At 37.6% G+C, this 17196-nt stretch overlaps 1 protein-coding gene across 2 annotated transcripts in view; it reads right to left on the reverse strand.

Annotated features, from left to right (window-relative positions):
- The window catches only part of PRKDC (protein kinase, DNA-activated, catalytic subunit), an 86643-nt gene that overhangs the window by 16010 nt on the left and 53437 nt on the right, over window positions 1-17196 (reverse strand). For both annotated transcript variants that reach the window (XM_069779309.1, XM_069779310.1), the window contains exons 60-72: window positions 16068-16180; window positions 13965-14096; window positions 12637-12816; window positions 9058-9266; window positions 8463-8601; window positions 7690-7878; window positions 6948-7172; window positions 6217-6325; window positions 5387-5498; window positions 3618-3804; window positions 2293-2467; window positions 2015-2205; window positions 159-339 (exon numbers count right to left, since the gene is read on the reverse strand). In XM_069779309.1, the coding sequence (XP_069635410.1) occupies window positions 159-339; window positions 2015-2205; window positions 2293-2467; window positions 3618-3804; window positions 5387-5498; window positions 6217-6325; window positions 6948-7172; window positions 7690-7878; window positions 8463-8601; window positions 9058-9266; window positions 12637-12816; window positions 13965-14096; window positions 16068-16180 (2142 nt within the window). The remainder of the gene's footprint in view (window positions 1-158; window positions 340-2014; window positions 2206-2292; window positions 2468-3617; window positions 3805-5386; window positions 5499-6216; window positions 6326-6947; window positions 7173-7689; window positions 7879-8462; window positions 8602-9057; window positions 9267-12636; window positions 12817-13964; window positions 14097-16067; window positions 16181-17196) is intronic.

Here is a 17196-nt window from a genome sequence, read left to right on the forward strand (position 1 = left end):
TGGGGGCAAAAAAGGGAATATAAATACTGTTGAACCAGAGGACAAACTGTTCCATTTAAATTCAAGCTGTGTTACTCACGGAGATCTCTTTGGTATCACAAAAGCTCACGTATCACAGATAAATCCACCACACATGCTTAGGAGAAATCCTGACTAACCAAGCAAGCCTTCTTCTTCCCTGCGCAGATGCTGGTCACAGAAACCGACCAAAGTCATATATGCATCAATAACTCCCATCAGATCTACATGTTCCATGGAGTGGGACTGTACCTCCTCTTCGGACTTCCTTGCAGCACTGCTGAAACATTGAAAAGCCTTCTTATTCAGACCTGCCAATACCTGAAATTCAACCGTAAGAGAAAAAAAAGACATGTTAGCAAGTAGCATTCAACAATTATTTCTGAAACTGGAGCTTGGTTGCAAGTCTTGAGTAGATAAAACTGAATTAGATATTACAAAGCTGATAGAAAAGAAAAAAATAGGCATGTTATTTCTAGCAGTAACTTCCAGAATATTAATTTCCACAATTTTCAGTGGAAAATTTTAACTAATTTTAACTAATTTTAACTTACAATTAGTCTTTGGACATGTTATGTTGAATTTTTGTAACTGAAAAGAAGTTAATTTTACTAGAGTTTTTGCAGTTAACAGAAAACGTTAAAAATGCTATTTTTTCATATTGACATATCTGCAACATCTTCATAACAGCTACACTTAAGAATTTGTGTTAAAAAAGCATGCATCAAACTATTCCAAATCTTATGTCATTACTGTCATATTGATCACACTTTTGTAATGCAGCTCATGCAATGAAGGACTTGACAAGATCCTTTACAACTGAATGTTTATAAATCAAATACATATGTTCTCATATTGCCAACAAACTTACCAACCTGACATTTTAGCTATCGTAGTTATTAAATAATATACAAAATTGCTGCAGAACAAGTTGGAACAACTGAAAAATGCTGTAACTGAAATCAAATAGTTTGAATTTCAGGTAGGTAGAGGGAAACTGCTAGGGTCACAGTACTGCTTAATACTAAGCTAAAATAAGGCTAAGGTCCTTAATCTTACAGAAATATCTGGTATCCCAGTCTGACTCATCTGACACAGAAGAGCTTTTATGCTCATCTTTTAGGTTTCCTTAAGAAGAATGCTCCTAATAATTAGCTAATAAATGAAGCTTAAGCGTTTGCTCAAGTTTCTACACACCTGAAAATTTAAAATCTTTTTTGCAGGGATCTCTTCTTTATCTGCTTTTCTTTAACAACCAAAAAAACACAAATTAAGAACAATTTTTTGCTATTTTATACTGATATGGATCATATCTAAGGGTCTTCATGGTAGCTTTAGGAATTAATAGAAATAAGTTAGCAGTGGTACTTCAAATTCTTACTCAAAAAATTTGACAGACACGAAGTTAGTGCCACAGCATCTGGGACAAGTGACAGCATATACAATTTCAGATGCAGCACAGTCTGTCACTGTATTCTTTAAGTGTGCACCTCCCCAAAACAGGCAAAGATGACCTGCATATACCCTGTCTTAAAAACCCCTCTCCTCTCTATCACTAAAATTATTTAGATAAAATAAGTGTATCAGTATCATTACCAGTATTATAAAGATATCTTTATGAAATAAGATAGTCTGACAGCATGAAGCTTAGGAACGCCCAGATGAAATAAAGGCATTCTTTGAGGATCATGTTCCCACGACTATGTCTTTCCCCTTCACACAAAAAGCAGGAACAGAGAAACACAAGAACACTCTCCCAATTAAAAAGGCTTCAGTGCTGCAGAACTCCAGGATAGCAAAAACCAGACAAAACAGCAATCACAGTTTGTTTTTTTTTAATTTATTTTTTCTTCTTCCCCTAGCTGGTGTTCCTGGACGAATCACTGCTAATAGCAGATGGGTTTCACTTTCTCTCTATCTATCCGTATCCATCACTACCTATTGAAGTAGTGATCACAATACTGAAATACCTAAAAGCTTTTCCCCTCTTATTTACCTTTTCAGGACTCTCAAGACTTTCTCCTGATAGTACTGATATTTTTCCAGCCTTTTCTTCTTCGATTTGCTCAAGGCATCTTGGATCCTGACTAAGAGCATTAGCCATTATGTGGTACGTAGTACCCAGAAGAAGATTCTGGTTTCGGAAGGCCATTATGTTCTTGCTAAGATAGTCAGATTTGGTATCTTCTGTTGGAATTCAAAAACAAAGTTGGTAATGTGACAACAAAGCAGCTTTGTATAATAATCAATGTGAAGCAAAGAGAAGGCAGTTACCAAGCAAGCAGATGGCTTTTAACACTGAGAGCACGCGTTCAGGACAACTCTGGTTCCGGCTGCAACTATGCGTAAAGCGGCAATAGGCATAATTCCACCTCACCAGCCAGTCTTCCCTCATTTTGGCTTCTTTGCGTAGGTTTTTCAGAAGCTTCTTGGCAACTGAGAAGCTGTTCTGTATTCAAATTAAGATAGAATGTTCAGATAATGTATCTGAAGAGGAAAGAAAACCTTTCTGCAACCAAATTAAGGGAGGAAGATTTAGGTAACACAAGTAAAGCTATAATAAAATGAAGAGGGGTCCACTGCTTGTTGGGTCTCATATTTAAAACCAGATTTGCACTAATGAAGAAATTTGAAAAAGGAAAAGAGAAGAACAGAGGTTTGACAAACTGAGGAAATTAAAAGCATTCTATCCACATGACTAAACAGGCATTAACTGTTCTGCATTACAAATACACATGGGGAATGTAACTTTGTTTATAATACCATTAAGCAAATCACTTACGTTTGTGTATTGATGCAAAGTTTTATATAAGTAACATTAAAGGAAATCTTATTTTTCATTTACTCCTTTAAGTGTGTATAGTCAACACAGCACTAACTTTCTATCTGGTTATTACAGTGCTCAAAACAAACTCTTGTCACTGATTGCAGATTTCTGCAGCATCTCAGAAGATGAGGGAAACCTTGACTTGCATATTATTCGTCTTGTCTCAAGCTTGAAACACCAAAGGCCCACCATCAAAGAAGGCTATGTTACAGCCATTTTAACTGCCATATCCGAAACAAAATTTTTAAGTCACTTAGCTTTAGTTCTTTATGGAAGTGTTAACCTAAGAGCATTCACAAAAAACCATAACACCCCCCCCCCAAATCATAAAATGTTCATCATTGCTGACTGAAATAAATTATATTGATTCAATCTGAATTTGATTTGTTTTCTTGTACAGAAGAGATTATTTGTAAATGAGAAAGCATAATGTTTGGTTGCAAGCACTGCTTCATTTAAAGACTGAAACATTTCAGGTACTTTATTTATCTGCCCTTTAGGGTGTCAGAAACCATCTGTGGATCAAAGGGGCATTCAGGCACATTTCCAGTAATGATAAATTATCATCAAATTTGTAATTAACATTTATCCATTTGTTTTCTTTCACTGGGGAACTGACTTTCTTGAGCTTTCAAAATGTCCTGGACAGCAGGGTCAAAAAGAGACAAGGTCCGCCCTGGGAAAAAGGTGCCCAAGACCACCTAAGAGACTTTTCCAGCTGTACTTCGTATGTATTCTCACAAAACTGGAAGCTATCAGACACTACAGTCACCTGTTTCCTGGCACTTTCTATCATCTTCATTTTCATGTTAAATTTGCAGCTTTTAATCATTGAGTAAATGTCTTCACCCTGCTGATCCACTTCCATTTGGTCATCAGCACTGTATTCATCCACCTCCATACTATCATTGGCCTGATGACAGAGAAGTTTCTCCTGCAGTTTGTCAAGAAAGAAACACCTGCACAATGACAACAGGAGTACAAATCACTCTGGTATGCATCCAATGGAATGAAGATTCAGAAGTGTTGATCTGCCCAACAGTAAACAAAGCTAAGAAAAAATGGTAATCTATAGCGATCACCTTTAGCAATGGCTAAAGATAGCCCTCAGTCAGGAAAGTCATAACCAGGGACAGGTTGACCCTGAGAGCATTCTAGAATCTTTTAGAATTGATGAGATTAAGTATTAGAAAACGTCCGTAATAGAGTGGGACTTTTTGTTAGTTTGCTCTTTTAAAATCACAGCTACAACCTCCAAGTTCACCAAGCCGTAACTTGCATTCCAACCTGACAGAAGTACGAACAAACAGGAGTCTCATTTATATAGTGTAACTGCCAGGCTGTATTTTATGTCAACCTGCAATTCAAACATATATCACACGAAACACATGTAAACATTGAAATTTGTGTTGCAGAAAAGACCAGCAACTGTACTCAATTTTTGAAAGGGAACTGCCATGAATCAATGCTAAATCCTTTTCATTCTACAACTAGTCCTATCTAATTTAATAGCATTTCTTACTATGTCGACTGTTATTCAATGCACAGGATAGCACTACAGTTTGGAGTGGAGCTTGGCACACCCTTTGTCACTAATTTAAGATGAGATAAAGGTTTTCTAAAAGCACATAAAAGTGTTTAAGGCACTGACAACTCTTCATGTCATGAATGTTTTGAGACTTTGTAAAGGATTAAAACCATACCAGGTATTCTGCATAATATTTAACTGCAATAAGCTCTTCTGTAGCCATGCTTTCCTGACACCAAGAGGTAATAAAACAAGTTACAGAGCAGAGTGGGTATCAGCAGCGCTGTTGAAGAAGTTGTCCCCCAGGAAAGGTGAAAGAATTTGTAGATTTGCACTGGAAGAATGGATTGGGATGAAGATAGATACCATAGGGAGGACAGAAAACTTTCAAATTCAAAAAAGCATTCCAACTTCTTCGGAGCTAATCCAAAGGAGTCTCTGGAGAGCCTTTGTTCTTTCTAGCAACAGTTGCACAGCAGAAGTCTCTAATTACAGCACTGGTCATTAACTTTCCTATAAACACATGAAGCACTGACAGTGACAGGGCTGGGCTTATTTTGTACACTCCCTAACTTTGGAACTGCCTACAAAGTTGGTAAGTATTTTCATTTGTAACAGACAGGCCTTTTGGGTGGTGTTTCACTGAGCTAAATGCAGCTAACCTACTCAATTACAAGTGGATGTGTTTAAGGGCTGCCGAAGTGGGCTAGCTTGCACAGCGCATGTAGTCACTAATGCAAGAAAATGCCTAAATTAACAGTTATGTTTCCCTATCAAAATACAGTTTATCCCCTGGCCATTTCTCAACCTCCTTTTGCTTCTCACAAGTTAGTCACACAAAAACTAATTCTACTGACAGAGCTATTACAACTGCTAAAAAAAAAAAAGTGTCATACACCAGATCAACACTCCCCCCCGGCCCCCCGCTATGAAAACAAGCAGCATTGGAAAAAGCACCTCTCAGAACTCAACAGGCAGACAGAACTAAAGCTAACCCAGGAATGTAATTTTACCGATTTGTAATGATATCATCCCAGATGTTCATAGGATCCATTTTAGCATCTGGATATCTGCTTGTCCAGATTCTGAGAAGTCTCTTAAGGGAAGCCTGTGAAGTTAAGTTACCTAGAAATCAATTAAGAATACTTTAAGTGCATCTAAATCCAAACAGCATGAAAAAGGCCTAAACCAAACATTGCAATTTTTCTGGTTTGAATGTTAAGACTATAAGACAACCCACTTGCATTTCTGGGCTTGCATTAAATACACTACTAGGTGATCATGCTGCTTTTGTTTATTGCTGAAGCACAGGAGATTCAATAAGGACATCAGTGTCAACTGTCACAGGATATCACCACTGGGTAGGTACCTTTCCATACAGGAATATGCTGGAATATAGCGGAACTGTTAACTAAATTTAATATATAATTTGGTGTATGCACATAAATTTGCATTTCATGCCTACCTCAGTAGCTATAAATTACATACCACATCCACCTTTTATCTCTGGTAACCATTATCTGCTACCAAAAGTGACACCCAAAAAAAAAAAAAAAAACTTAGTTTAAAACTATTACTTACACTTTTAAAAGAGATACTGAAGTCTTATTTCAACAGCCAGGCTAATAAAACTTTGCAATAGAACACAGAATTATTTTCAAGCCTATCTTACATAACTGCGGTAATTCTTACTGTCAATAAGATAGTAAGAAGTAATTCCAGACATATGCTCCTTCAAACAGGACTTCAGTCCTCTAATTGTGGAAACAGAAATTCAAATTTCAGGAAACCATGATTATTTAACACAATGAAAGGAAAATCGCTTAAGAAAAAAAATCTTTACTTCTCTTGGTCATAAAATTGATGAAATCCTGTATTTCTGTCAAAGCTTGTACAGACTGCAGTTTGGTCATTCGACTTTGATGTAACAAAGTATCAATACTGGAATAGCTCTGAAAAGAAAGGGAGAGATTTCATGTACGGAATTTACAACATGGTTCTAGTCAGTGCTCTACAAACTATTTATCTGATGCTGCTATATATTATGGTCTACAGCCCAACCTTTTACAAGTAATTTAATAGCCTGTAATCTGAGAGCAACTCTGCTTTGGACAAGCATAGAGGCATATTCTAGCTGCAATTCCTATCCTAGGTTTTTGGATAGTCCTACAGTCTAATCAAAACTTGGTAATAGAAGGAACTTGTAACCTCTCAATGTAATACTCTCTTTTCAAGTTTGTTCTGGGGACAGGAGGCTTCTAAAAAGTTGAATGAAATAAAACTGCTATTAATCTGCACAAACAATTACTCTGAAAAATTTCTAATGGATGAAATCAGCAAAATAAAACAAATTAAAATGGGAGGATGCACTCCACTGGCTGGCTCACCTCCCATCACTGCAAGCAGTGAATTCAAAGGAAGTTTTGTCATATGATTGGAAATCACCTAGACTTCATTTTATTTGGGCAAGTGTTTCTCTCGAGAGTATAATCTAGCAGCAGTAACAGCAACAACAGTTTCATTGTTCATGAGTTTATACAGAAAAATCGTATCAGAGATAGCAGAGATTGTTACCTGCATGAAGATCTGCATGCCATTGCTAATGTAGTATTTGGCTCTGTCAAAATCATCTTGCAGGATGTAAAGGAGACTAAGCTCTTGGCTGTAATGCATTTCTATAATGGCTTTCTTCTGTTCTGTCTTCATTGCCTCATCAATAAAAGTTAGCAAACTCTGGTCATTTTCCCCGCTGAGCAGTAACTTCAACTTACTGCGTATTATATAGGGCAGATATGTCTCCTACAAGGTGAAAATATAGTCTTTATTTCTAGGAATGGCATATTAGATGATCAATTTTTTATTGTCAGTGGCAGATCAAATATATTTTGAATGGTATTCTTAAATGTTTTCCCTTTAGACAAATTCCAGTTTGCTAAAAAAATCACAACAGCTTGTTCTGATAGGCTCAAGAAGTTGTTAGCAAATCCTATCAGTTTGAAAACCAGTGGTTTGGTAACTCTTAAAACAAAACATGAAACAAATAAAAGTGATAAAAGCAACAAAAACACTGCAAGAAGATGATGATGATGATAAAGCTGGTCCTGTATGATCAGCCATAGATTCAAGGTAAAAATTAAATATTGTAAAAACAGCAGAAGTAATGGCTTCAATTATTTTATATATCAGACTCTCTGCTTATTTCCATAATAAAGTAACCCAAATAATGCAATTGATTTCCACCCACAAATCACATGAACGTAAGACATCCCTGCAGAGATAAAAACAGTGCAGTATCAATGAAGTGATTTCTAAAAACCTGAAAAAATGGATCATTCCATGTTTTGCTTAGGTCTGGAGGTTTTCCACTATCGATATTAACAGTAGCACAATACTCCAGAGACTTCCACTCCGTGAGGTGGTCATAGCATTCCAGAGATGCAAGTTCCCAGAAATCCTTCTCCGCTTCTGTTGGCTCTTCATCTTGCCAGTCTTCTTTAGAGAGTGCCTAGGGAATGAATTTGAGGGGGAGGAAGGTTCTCAGCTCGAATCTGACACTTTTCAATTCTAAGTCACCAGGAACTTAATAATAATTCATTATCTCATAAAAATATCTATTCATTTACCAGAACATGACAGCAATATTAAATGCAGAAAATGCAAGCTAGTCAGTATTTACATATAAATTCATTTCAGGTAGCCGTCTTTGGTAAATCTGCGTTTTTAAAGAGCAAAGACTTTAAAAGAGGGTTAAACAGATCCTTCTTCACTTTTACCCACTATAACTCAGATTTTCTTTGCTATGGACACGTGCAGTTTGCTCTCTTGGGATGGTAATGTGCCCATGGTGTTTACTTGTCTGCCTAGGTGATCGTACATGTGAAGCTTTGTAACCAACAGTAAAAAGTATCATGCTTACTGCTCTCTTGTAACTGCTCATCTGCTCCCATGTCTTTACAGACTGAACTATCAATCAAACAAAACACAAGGACATTTTAAACAATATGCTGCCTCTCAAAATGTTTAATATTGGCTTATTAGTTTTAAGTCATAAGAGGTTTATCAAACAAAAAAATCTTGTTGTCATTTTACCTCATCATAATATTTAGCTGCTTCAGCATAATCACTCCTTGCTTCTGCCAACAATGCTTTCTGTGTAATTTCTTTAGTACCAATTTTACCACTGAAAATGCCACGAAGGACATCATAATCCCCAAGAGATCGGTAGAGCCTAGTAAAAACGAAAAGGGAAATCTTTTAATTAGTTGAACAGAGGTATATCAATGCAAACATAAGCAATTTAAAAAAATAATAATTCAATAAGCAGTAATACTACTAGCTTGTAATAGTAAAAAAAAAAAAAAAGATATTTCTTATACAAGATCATAAATACATATTTAACTAGATAATCTTCATCTTGTAGGGTAATACCTGAACTACAAAAACTCTTCAGTTGAAAAATCTATGAACAAGATGTTTTTCAGCAGTCTGATAGCACCATCAGGATGCACAGCTGTTAAGTCTAACTTGTCTAACTGAAAGATAGTAATTAACTGACAAGAAATTAAAAGCATATCTATTTCTAAAAGAGGGAAAGACTAAAAAAAGAAATCCCATAAGCCATAAAGGCAGAGTTCTTCACAAGGCACACCTAAATGGGAGTAAGTTGTCTCAAACAAGAATTTACTTAGCAAGTTCAATCCATCTGATCACATCTGGGGGAAGCTCTGCCCTCCCACGCATCCGCTTGGATGGGGGCTCCTCTGCAGGGGACAGAGCCATCAGGGCGTGCTCCAGAAGAAGGATGCCCACTGGTTGCTGTAAACTTGCAAGGCAGCTTGTGCTCACGTTAGCTGAATCCAGTTCTAGTAGTTCTCTGTGCCGGTAACTCATTTCCTATAAAAGAAAAGAAAACAACAGGTGTCTACTTGGTCTAAAACTATACTGATAGTTATCTTTTACAGATCACCTATTTGGTATCCCTCTTCTTACAGCACAAGCTTCGGAAATAAACTGTTACATCTCCAGAAGTTCCTAACTCTGGGAAAACCAGAGTTTCTTCCTTCTGTGCTGTTGCTCTTCTGACAGAGAACAGTAGAAAATAACCCCTCTACTTCGTCTGTCTCCAGGGCACAGGACAACTCTCCCGACAGAAACTCAGGGGAAGTGGGGGAGAGATAGATGGACACATTCACAGCCTCAGTCTTTCCTTCTCTTTGTTGGCAGTGTGGTGCCTGCTACACAACATCGGCATTTCACTTAACCTATTGAGCGGTGCACTCCTGCCACAAGCCAAAGGCACAACTAACCACAGTTTCTTTTCTGAGCTGGAGGCTTTCTGTCCACACACTTACCCAGTTTTAGCAGACCACAGCTTCCTGCTAGGCTCATTTAGTACTGTACTCATCTAGTCCTGCCTGATTTGAAGACTTGACAATATTTCTAGCAGATCTTTACTGTATTTAACATTAGTCCAACTACAGAATAACATCTTTTTCAGGGATAAACATTCTTGTTTACCTGAAGGTTTTTTAAAATACTTAAATCATTATCCCGAATACAGGTAAATATATCAAGAAAGTAGCAGATGAGTTTATTAAAGCCAGGGTTTTTTTTTTCACTCAAGAACCCACAGGAAAGTTGCAATAATATCTTAATCAAACAGAAAAAAAAAAATCTACAACATGGAAGAGAGATAATATAACTTTCATTACAAGAAACAGTACTGAGTTTTAGAACAAACATTAAGTTTTATTCTTGCATCACAGTATGTTCAAGAACACTAAGTGAAAAAAAATTGCTATTTGGAAATTGCAGCAGGAGACTGTGAGAACAACCAAGCTACAGTTCTTTGATAAATGGCAACCACCACAAAAACTGCAGAATAGGCATCTGACATAAGCAAACTCATTACACTATTTGTGTAGTTGAGACTCTCGCACCAGTAAGTTTGTACTCAATAAAAATCAGAAAAAGAACAGCTTCCTGTACCTTCCTGAGTTAAAGACCAGGTGTATCCCAATGAGGAGTTAGCATATGCTTCACTTGCTATTCAGGCAATTTCAACCAGCAGTTTCTATCAAAGCTGTACATGTGTCCCAGACACTCCCACGTACAGGCACACATTCTTTGACTGCCAACTTTTGGGGTTACACCAGGGATTATGCCAGGGACGCAGCGCCCACTGCACAATCTAAAAACTTAAGAATAGCTTTGCTAACATAAGACCAAAGGCCCTTTCTCAGGGATGCCTAGGAGAAAGTGTAAGAACCGTGCAAATATAAAGGTATGTCCAGAGAATTAATACCCTCTGAAACTCATAATTTACAGACATCATCCCACATCAAAGGAGGTATCTTTTAGTGCATTTTGGTGACTAGTTGATCACTTACCTTCTGAAAGCAGAGGGAATATTCCCTGCTCTGTATGCAGTGCATTCTGCCTTTACTTGCACCACATGTTCAAAGATTAGGACGAATGGCATCCAAGCTGGCCTGACAGCTGAAATACTTATAAGGCAATTATATGTTCTTCAGAGGCCAGGTATCTCTATGGAGTCTATGTTAACTTTTGTCATGGGGTTAATTTCTTTCTTAGTATTTCAGCTGGTTTTTAATCTCTCCTGAAAGCCAATCCCAGAGCCTCATAGTTAATTTTAAGATTATACCGGTAAACAAAACCAGCTCTTTTTATCACGAAGTTACTCTCCTGATAGGACTTGAACCTGTAGAAGACTAAAAAGTCAAACACCCAGAAGGAAATGGCAGTGAAGTAGGAAGCTTTTCTGAAACAAGCCAATATTTATTATACTGTTGGTATATAGGAAACAGAAGCTGTATTTCCAAATGGCCAAGCCATTAGGACAGCCTTTGTGAGCCAGATGATAGCCTCAACACTGTATGCTCTCGCTCACCCTCTCCCAGCTCCCTCTCTTGATCAATATGAACTCTATTCTCCGTCGGGGAAAAGACTTGCTCTCGCTGTTATGCAGGATGCTCAAATACACAGGCTGAGGCTTGCCTTTGTGCTGCTGTTCTTTTGTTATTGAATGGGAATGGCAATGAGATGCTCTTACCACTCTTACAAAGTCTGTATTTTTGACTAATTTTAACTTACCTATTTTTTGAGTCTTCATTTTATGTCTATTCAGAAAGAAAGTAGCCTAACACAATGGTGTTATTACTAGGGTCTAGCAGACAGCATAATTCAACACAAAGAATAATATCAAGACAGAGAACCATCAAATGCAATGTCAAGAGGGAATATTAACAGACAGCTATTGTGAGATGCTGGCTCAAAAAATACCAAGACAGCCCAGAAAAATCCCCATAGCATTTGACCTTTTATGCAGCTGCACTGAAAAAAAAGTAAACAAGAAACTACATTTTTTCAGATGCGTAAATACAAGTACTAAGAAGCAAAGTTTGTCACTGTTTAAAAAGCTAGTCCAAACTAGATGTCTCTCCTGTATTACAAATGACATCTACTGTCACAGAGTGTTTAAATTTCCATAACAGAAAAGAAGAAGCCATTAACTGCCACTCAAAAAAAGATTACTTTGAGAGCTACAAATCAGATGCAACATTAAGATCGAATGTTAAAATACAGTGACAAGTATGTAACAGGTGCTTGGACAAGTTTTTTTTTATCTTCCTGAAAACTGGGGTAAAAGATTAAGTTCACAATCTATTCCAGGTCAGTATATTCTCATAGCAGAATGGCTTGTGTTTCCTTTCCAGTGAAATGGCTATGGTGCACCCACTTACTCTTTGGTGGGACTGAGTCCTTCTCTCACTACTGAAAATCCCCAGACAACTACTTCAGGGGACTAATTTGAAAAAATAAGTGAGAGGCTAACAACAAATAGTCTGACAGCTACAGATACCCTCAAGACATTAAAGTATTCCTCAGTAAGTACTTCCTAGAAATAGGAAGATAAGCACGACACCCATGTAACCCTTCCAGTTGTTGTTGTGGCTTTCATTTAAAATCAAGTCTCTTCTTGTTACTGATGCAATTAAAACATTAAAAGGTGACTCAAACTCTACAGATCAGAAATTGCAGAAACCTTGAAAAATCAGTTCAGAGGCATGAATTACCTTGTTCACCTTAACAAGAGCCACTTGAAATATCCATTTGGTTAACAATTCTGTTTCCATCTCTGTCTAAATTTCAGTAACAGTATTTAACCTTCACTACCACTGGGTTTATCATACAGACAAAGACATTACATTCAGTTACTTTCATGCCATAAAGCAGGATTTACCTGGATGCACGCAATGAATGGTGGAAAGTAAGACAGGCTCATACTCAGGAAATTATTGAAGTTGTTCAGCAGCTTCTGGATGATGGCTTTTTTCTCAGAAGGAGTTTTAGATTTTTCTACCTCATGAAAAATTCCACCAAACAAACTGCTGAAAAGCTGCTTGGCAAATGTTGGATCTTTCTGTAAATTACAACAAAAGCAGTAAGGCCACTGAATTTTGCTGTGACACAACAAATAAAATTAAGAAATACGACCCACCTTGTACCTAATCCCTATGTGGACACTCTTTGGGAGTGGAATAATTAGTTTGGCATGCATCACACCTATGCTGGGAATTACTGTACTACCTATTCAAATCCCATCTTAATTCTACATAAAGAAACTCCAAGACAATGTAGATTTCAGGCCAGAGTGTTGGTGGACAGCATGGAATTTGCTATTTTCACATATTCGCAATTCCCACTACAGGAATCAGACATCCAATATCATCTTATAGACACCACTGCCAGTGAAGAGGGTTTCAGGAAAAAACAGAAGACGTCAACGTGTGAGGAGACCCGGACCTAACACTGAGGCAGCTAACACAAAGAGACAGACTGTACAGACAGACAGTTCCATCTGAGATTTAAAGGCATTTTTTCAACCCAGAAACACATCTGTATGTGTAACATAATCCTATGCATTCTGGTCTATCATGGGACTGGAGTTTGGTGTAACTCTTGATCTGATGCTATTCAGATAACTCATGAAGGTGCTACTTCCTCTACATAGAGATAAGGGACCCTCAAAAGAAAGTAAATACAAAGGTAATCAGGAACACTGTGACTTCCCAAACACTGTAAAATGGGACAGATTCAGCCTACAGTTTCTGCTGCTCTTCAGGTAGGAAGAGGAACACTGGATCAGCTTTACTGAGTAGTCTGAGTCCAGTCTTAGTCACAGTAACTTTATTCGTATTTTTACAACTCCACTATGGCCGTATTAAAGAATAAAAATAGCTGTTTTGTTGCTGTACAGTGAGATGTCCTTTGCAATAATGTCTGTAAAGACCACTACCATCTGTTTCTCAAGCAGAGGAATCCAGAGGCAATGGACAGCAGCTGATGTCTCAGGTCCTCCATTTTCAACTCAACTGCTCAGGTGAGGCAAGCTACAAGGCATCTTCTCTCATCACTGCACCAGCCCAGGGGTAGGAGAAACACTCCCTCAAAACAGACTCTTTAAATGCATATCACAGTGGTTGACTTTGAAAGCAGTTGCCTAACTACATGTCATTTTCCCTACACGAACAGAAAACTTCACAAATGACCTTTGAAAAGCAGACAGACCTGGGCAAGGCCCTGCAGAGGGGCAATGAGACTGCAGTATTCAATCTGGATGTCAGGAAGGTCTCCTACTCGGTAACTTCTGTACAAAGTAACCTGGGCATCATGCTTCATCTTCAGCTCAGATTTCATCTCCTGAAATGCATTGCTCATGTTAAAAAAAAAAAATACTACTTAGAAAGACGTGTATCTAGATAAGACAAAATAAGCAAGAGCATTTCTGAAGTATTTTATAAACTTTTGCCATATTTGTTAAACAAATACCTTTTCTATAAAGCTGTAAAATGGTTAAACCCAAAATTATCTTAGTCAATTAAAAACTCCAAAGTCTTGTTCATAGACTTACTTCAGCAATTAACTTTTAATATTAATGCCTTGTAGTTCCTGCTTCCATACAGGTAGTATGTAAGTCATTTTTAAAGAGAATTATTATGACTGACAACTAGTGAGCTGCTATGGTTTAATAAGTTACTGTTTGCCAGCTGAGCCACAGTAGTCCATAATATGATGGTTCTTAGCCTGGCCCAGGTGCAGAGTAAAATGAAGTTCCTAAAGCCAGTGTGTTTTATTTCACACAGTGGGATCGGAAGGGGAAGGAAGAAGGATGAACCTAGTAGAACTGATTCCTAGTAAAATTTAAACCAAACCATAACACTTCTGTAAGCTGCAGTTGTTAAATAGCTGCCCTGCCTTTTGCTGAGGCTTAAAGGAATACATTTAAATTGAATAAGAGCTACTACCAGATATAGACAGAACTTATCTCTTCCTCTGTCTTTCTTCCTTTTCATAGCACTGATATGCTGTAAGGAAATCAGCAGTAAATTTAGAGGTTGGGATTTTATTTTTAACTACTACCACTACCAGTTAAACCAGCAGACAATGGGTGAATATAACCATTGGTAGAGTGGAAGAGGGAAACAGGAGAAAACTTGAAGATTTTTTTTCTCTTCTATAAATCCTTTGTAATTTTGCTGTTTGAGCCCGTTTTTCCTCTGCACAACTTCAAAGGGATGATTTTCAAAAAACTTTCAAGAGAAACATGCTGGGAGAAATTAGGACTGTTAAAGCTATTTCCAAATAGTTTCTTGCTCAGGACCTACTTTTTCCTGTTTTGCCCCATCAGATATAGTATTAATGCAAGCCACCAAGTTCCATTTGTGTTTAAGTGCAACAAATCTCTTGAAAAGTTTAAGAGGTCCTGATAGCATTCATAGCCTCTTCTGGTCTTTTATTGCGGAATATCACAGGGGGTTTTGTTGGTGTATTTTGGACTGTCATACAGAACAGGTATGACAGGTTCTCTCTTGCAGGGTGGGAGGAAATGGTAGCTTTAGCCTGCAAGTAAATATAAATTGGCTAAAATAGGTGTTTGTGTGGTTCTTCCAGATGTAAATTCTGTTTACGGAGTTGTATGCAGCTGCAAAGAATTATAAGAGTGTCTCAAACTGGTAGCTCTCAATCCTGGGTTCCTTTGCTTTTGGTCTAACTGCTATCATTTTTGGACGATAATCTATGTTATTTTTAGTAACATGAACCTCTGAAAAACTGTTACAGAGCTTAAAAATACTTAAACTTATTGTAAGTACCTAACACAACCAGGAAACCCACATAATACTAAGTTTCTGGCCTTGATAAACACTCAGCAAATTATTATTACTGACCTTCCTTCAGGTTAAAAGTACGCAACAATTCTGGTTAGTCCATCAGCTGTATTGCATTTTTTAGTTCACCTTCAGACACTGGATAATGTTCTCCAACTACTTCTGCAGAGCACTATAGCTTCAAGGAGCCTAGTTTCCAGGATGACAACTGTAAAGGAGCTTCCCATTGCCACTGGGGACTCCATCACATAAAATCACTTCATACACATTAAGTGGTAGACTGCAAGCATTATCATCCAGCTCTTTTCTCACTCATGCTAAGTAACATCATTTAACTTTAAGCACACAAATAGCATGATTTCCAAATAAAACCTTCTAAAGCTCTTGAAGTAGGAACAAGTATCTTACACCTACCTTTTCTTCACAGAATTACTTCTAGAGATGAAGTACAAGACTGCAAATGGCATTGGGATTTAAGGTTTTAAACTTATTCGAATTGACAAACCTTTTCTCTCTTCTGTTCAGCCACACCTTTTCTAGCATAAATCAGACTGAGTTTCTCTTGGTCTTTCAAGAACCGTCTTCGCAGTCTTAGAATTTCTGCTCGTTCTTCAATACCTAGGGAACACACGATCATGTCCACAGCTTTTCCTTTCTCAAGCAAACTTCAGATTTAAGGCAAGAGCATCATATAACAACAAACATCACCTTTTTATTTACTAGCTTACCAGCTAGTCTCCTAAGTTTCATATCCAACAACTCAAGGCAAGGCCTTTCAACAAGACAGCAAATTAGAACAAATGAAGGTGTTCTTAGGAGAAGAGGTAATAAGCATTTACATAAAAACTTAAAGCACATGGATGAGGTATAGGGGTCAGACTATTGTACTGGGAAAGGCAATAAAATTCATGAACAGATTTGTCCCATATGACAGATTTATTTCAAGCTCTCAAAGGCAAGTATGGCATTTGCACCATATTCCATGAAGTATATAGCTTCCTACATGGAAGAGGTGCTAAATATATTCAAAGATTGGGTAATAAAAATACAGTACTATATTTTTTAAGTCACTATTTCAGAGCTGTCACTGGATCAACTCCTGCTCAGGACAGTCATGGAGAAAGGCAACTTTACAGATTGCTCACTTCAGTCCACTTCCTAGGAAAGAAGAATGAGCTAACTAAAACATACCACTATAACTGGTATTGTCCTGGTAGAAGACCAGGGACTGACTGGAAGGTAGACTGATCCCTCTGTTTCTGTACTTCAGCGTGGTCCATTCAAAACTGCCCTGAAACACCTCTCAGGTATTGAAAAGGTCTATCTTTATAGCCCTCTGCCTGAACTCCTACTCTCATCCTTCCAGTCAAAATTTTAATGACAAAGGAGGCAAGGGTGAAATGGGGAGGAAATGGGGAGAAGGAGCCTAAGCCATTCCAGAACAGTACTGATATTTTTCAGTTATTGACTGGGTGGATGAAGGAGCAGTCTCAGAAAATAGCAGGTAGTTTAATGACAGATTGCAATATGTTGCAGATCATGTCGGCACAGCTGAAATTGTTTGGGAAAAGTATGTTTAAAGAGATCTCTTCTTTAAAGAGAAAAGCAGTTAAATTTAAAACAGAAGGGACAGA

This window comes from Haliaeetus albicilla, chromosome 3 (genome assembly GCF_947461875.1).
Source record: "Haliaeetus albicilla chromosome 3, bHalAlb1.1, whole genome shotgun sequence".
In the NCBI taxonomy this organism is placed as follows: domain Eukaryota; kingdom Metazoa; phylum Chordata; class Aves; order Accipitriformes; family Accipitridae; genus Haliaeetus; species Haliaeetus albicilla.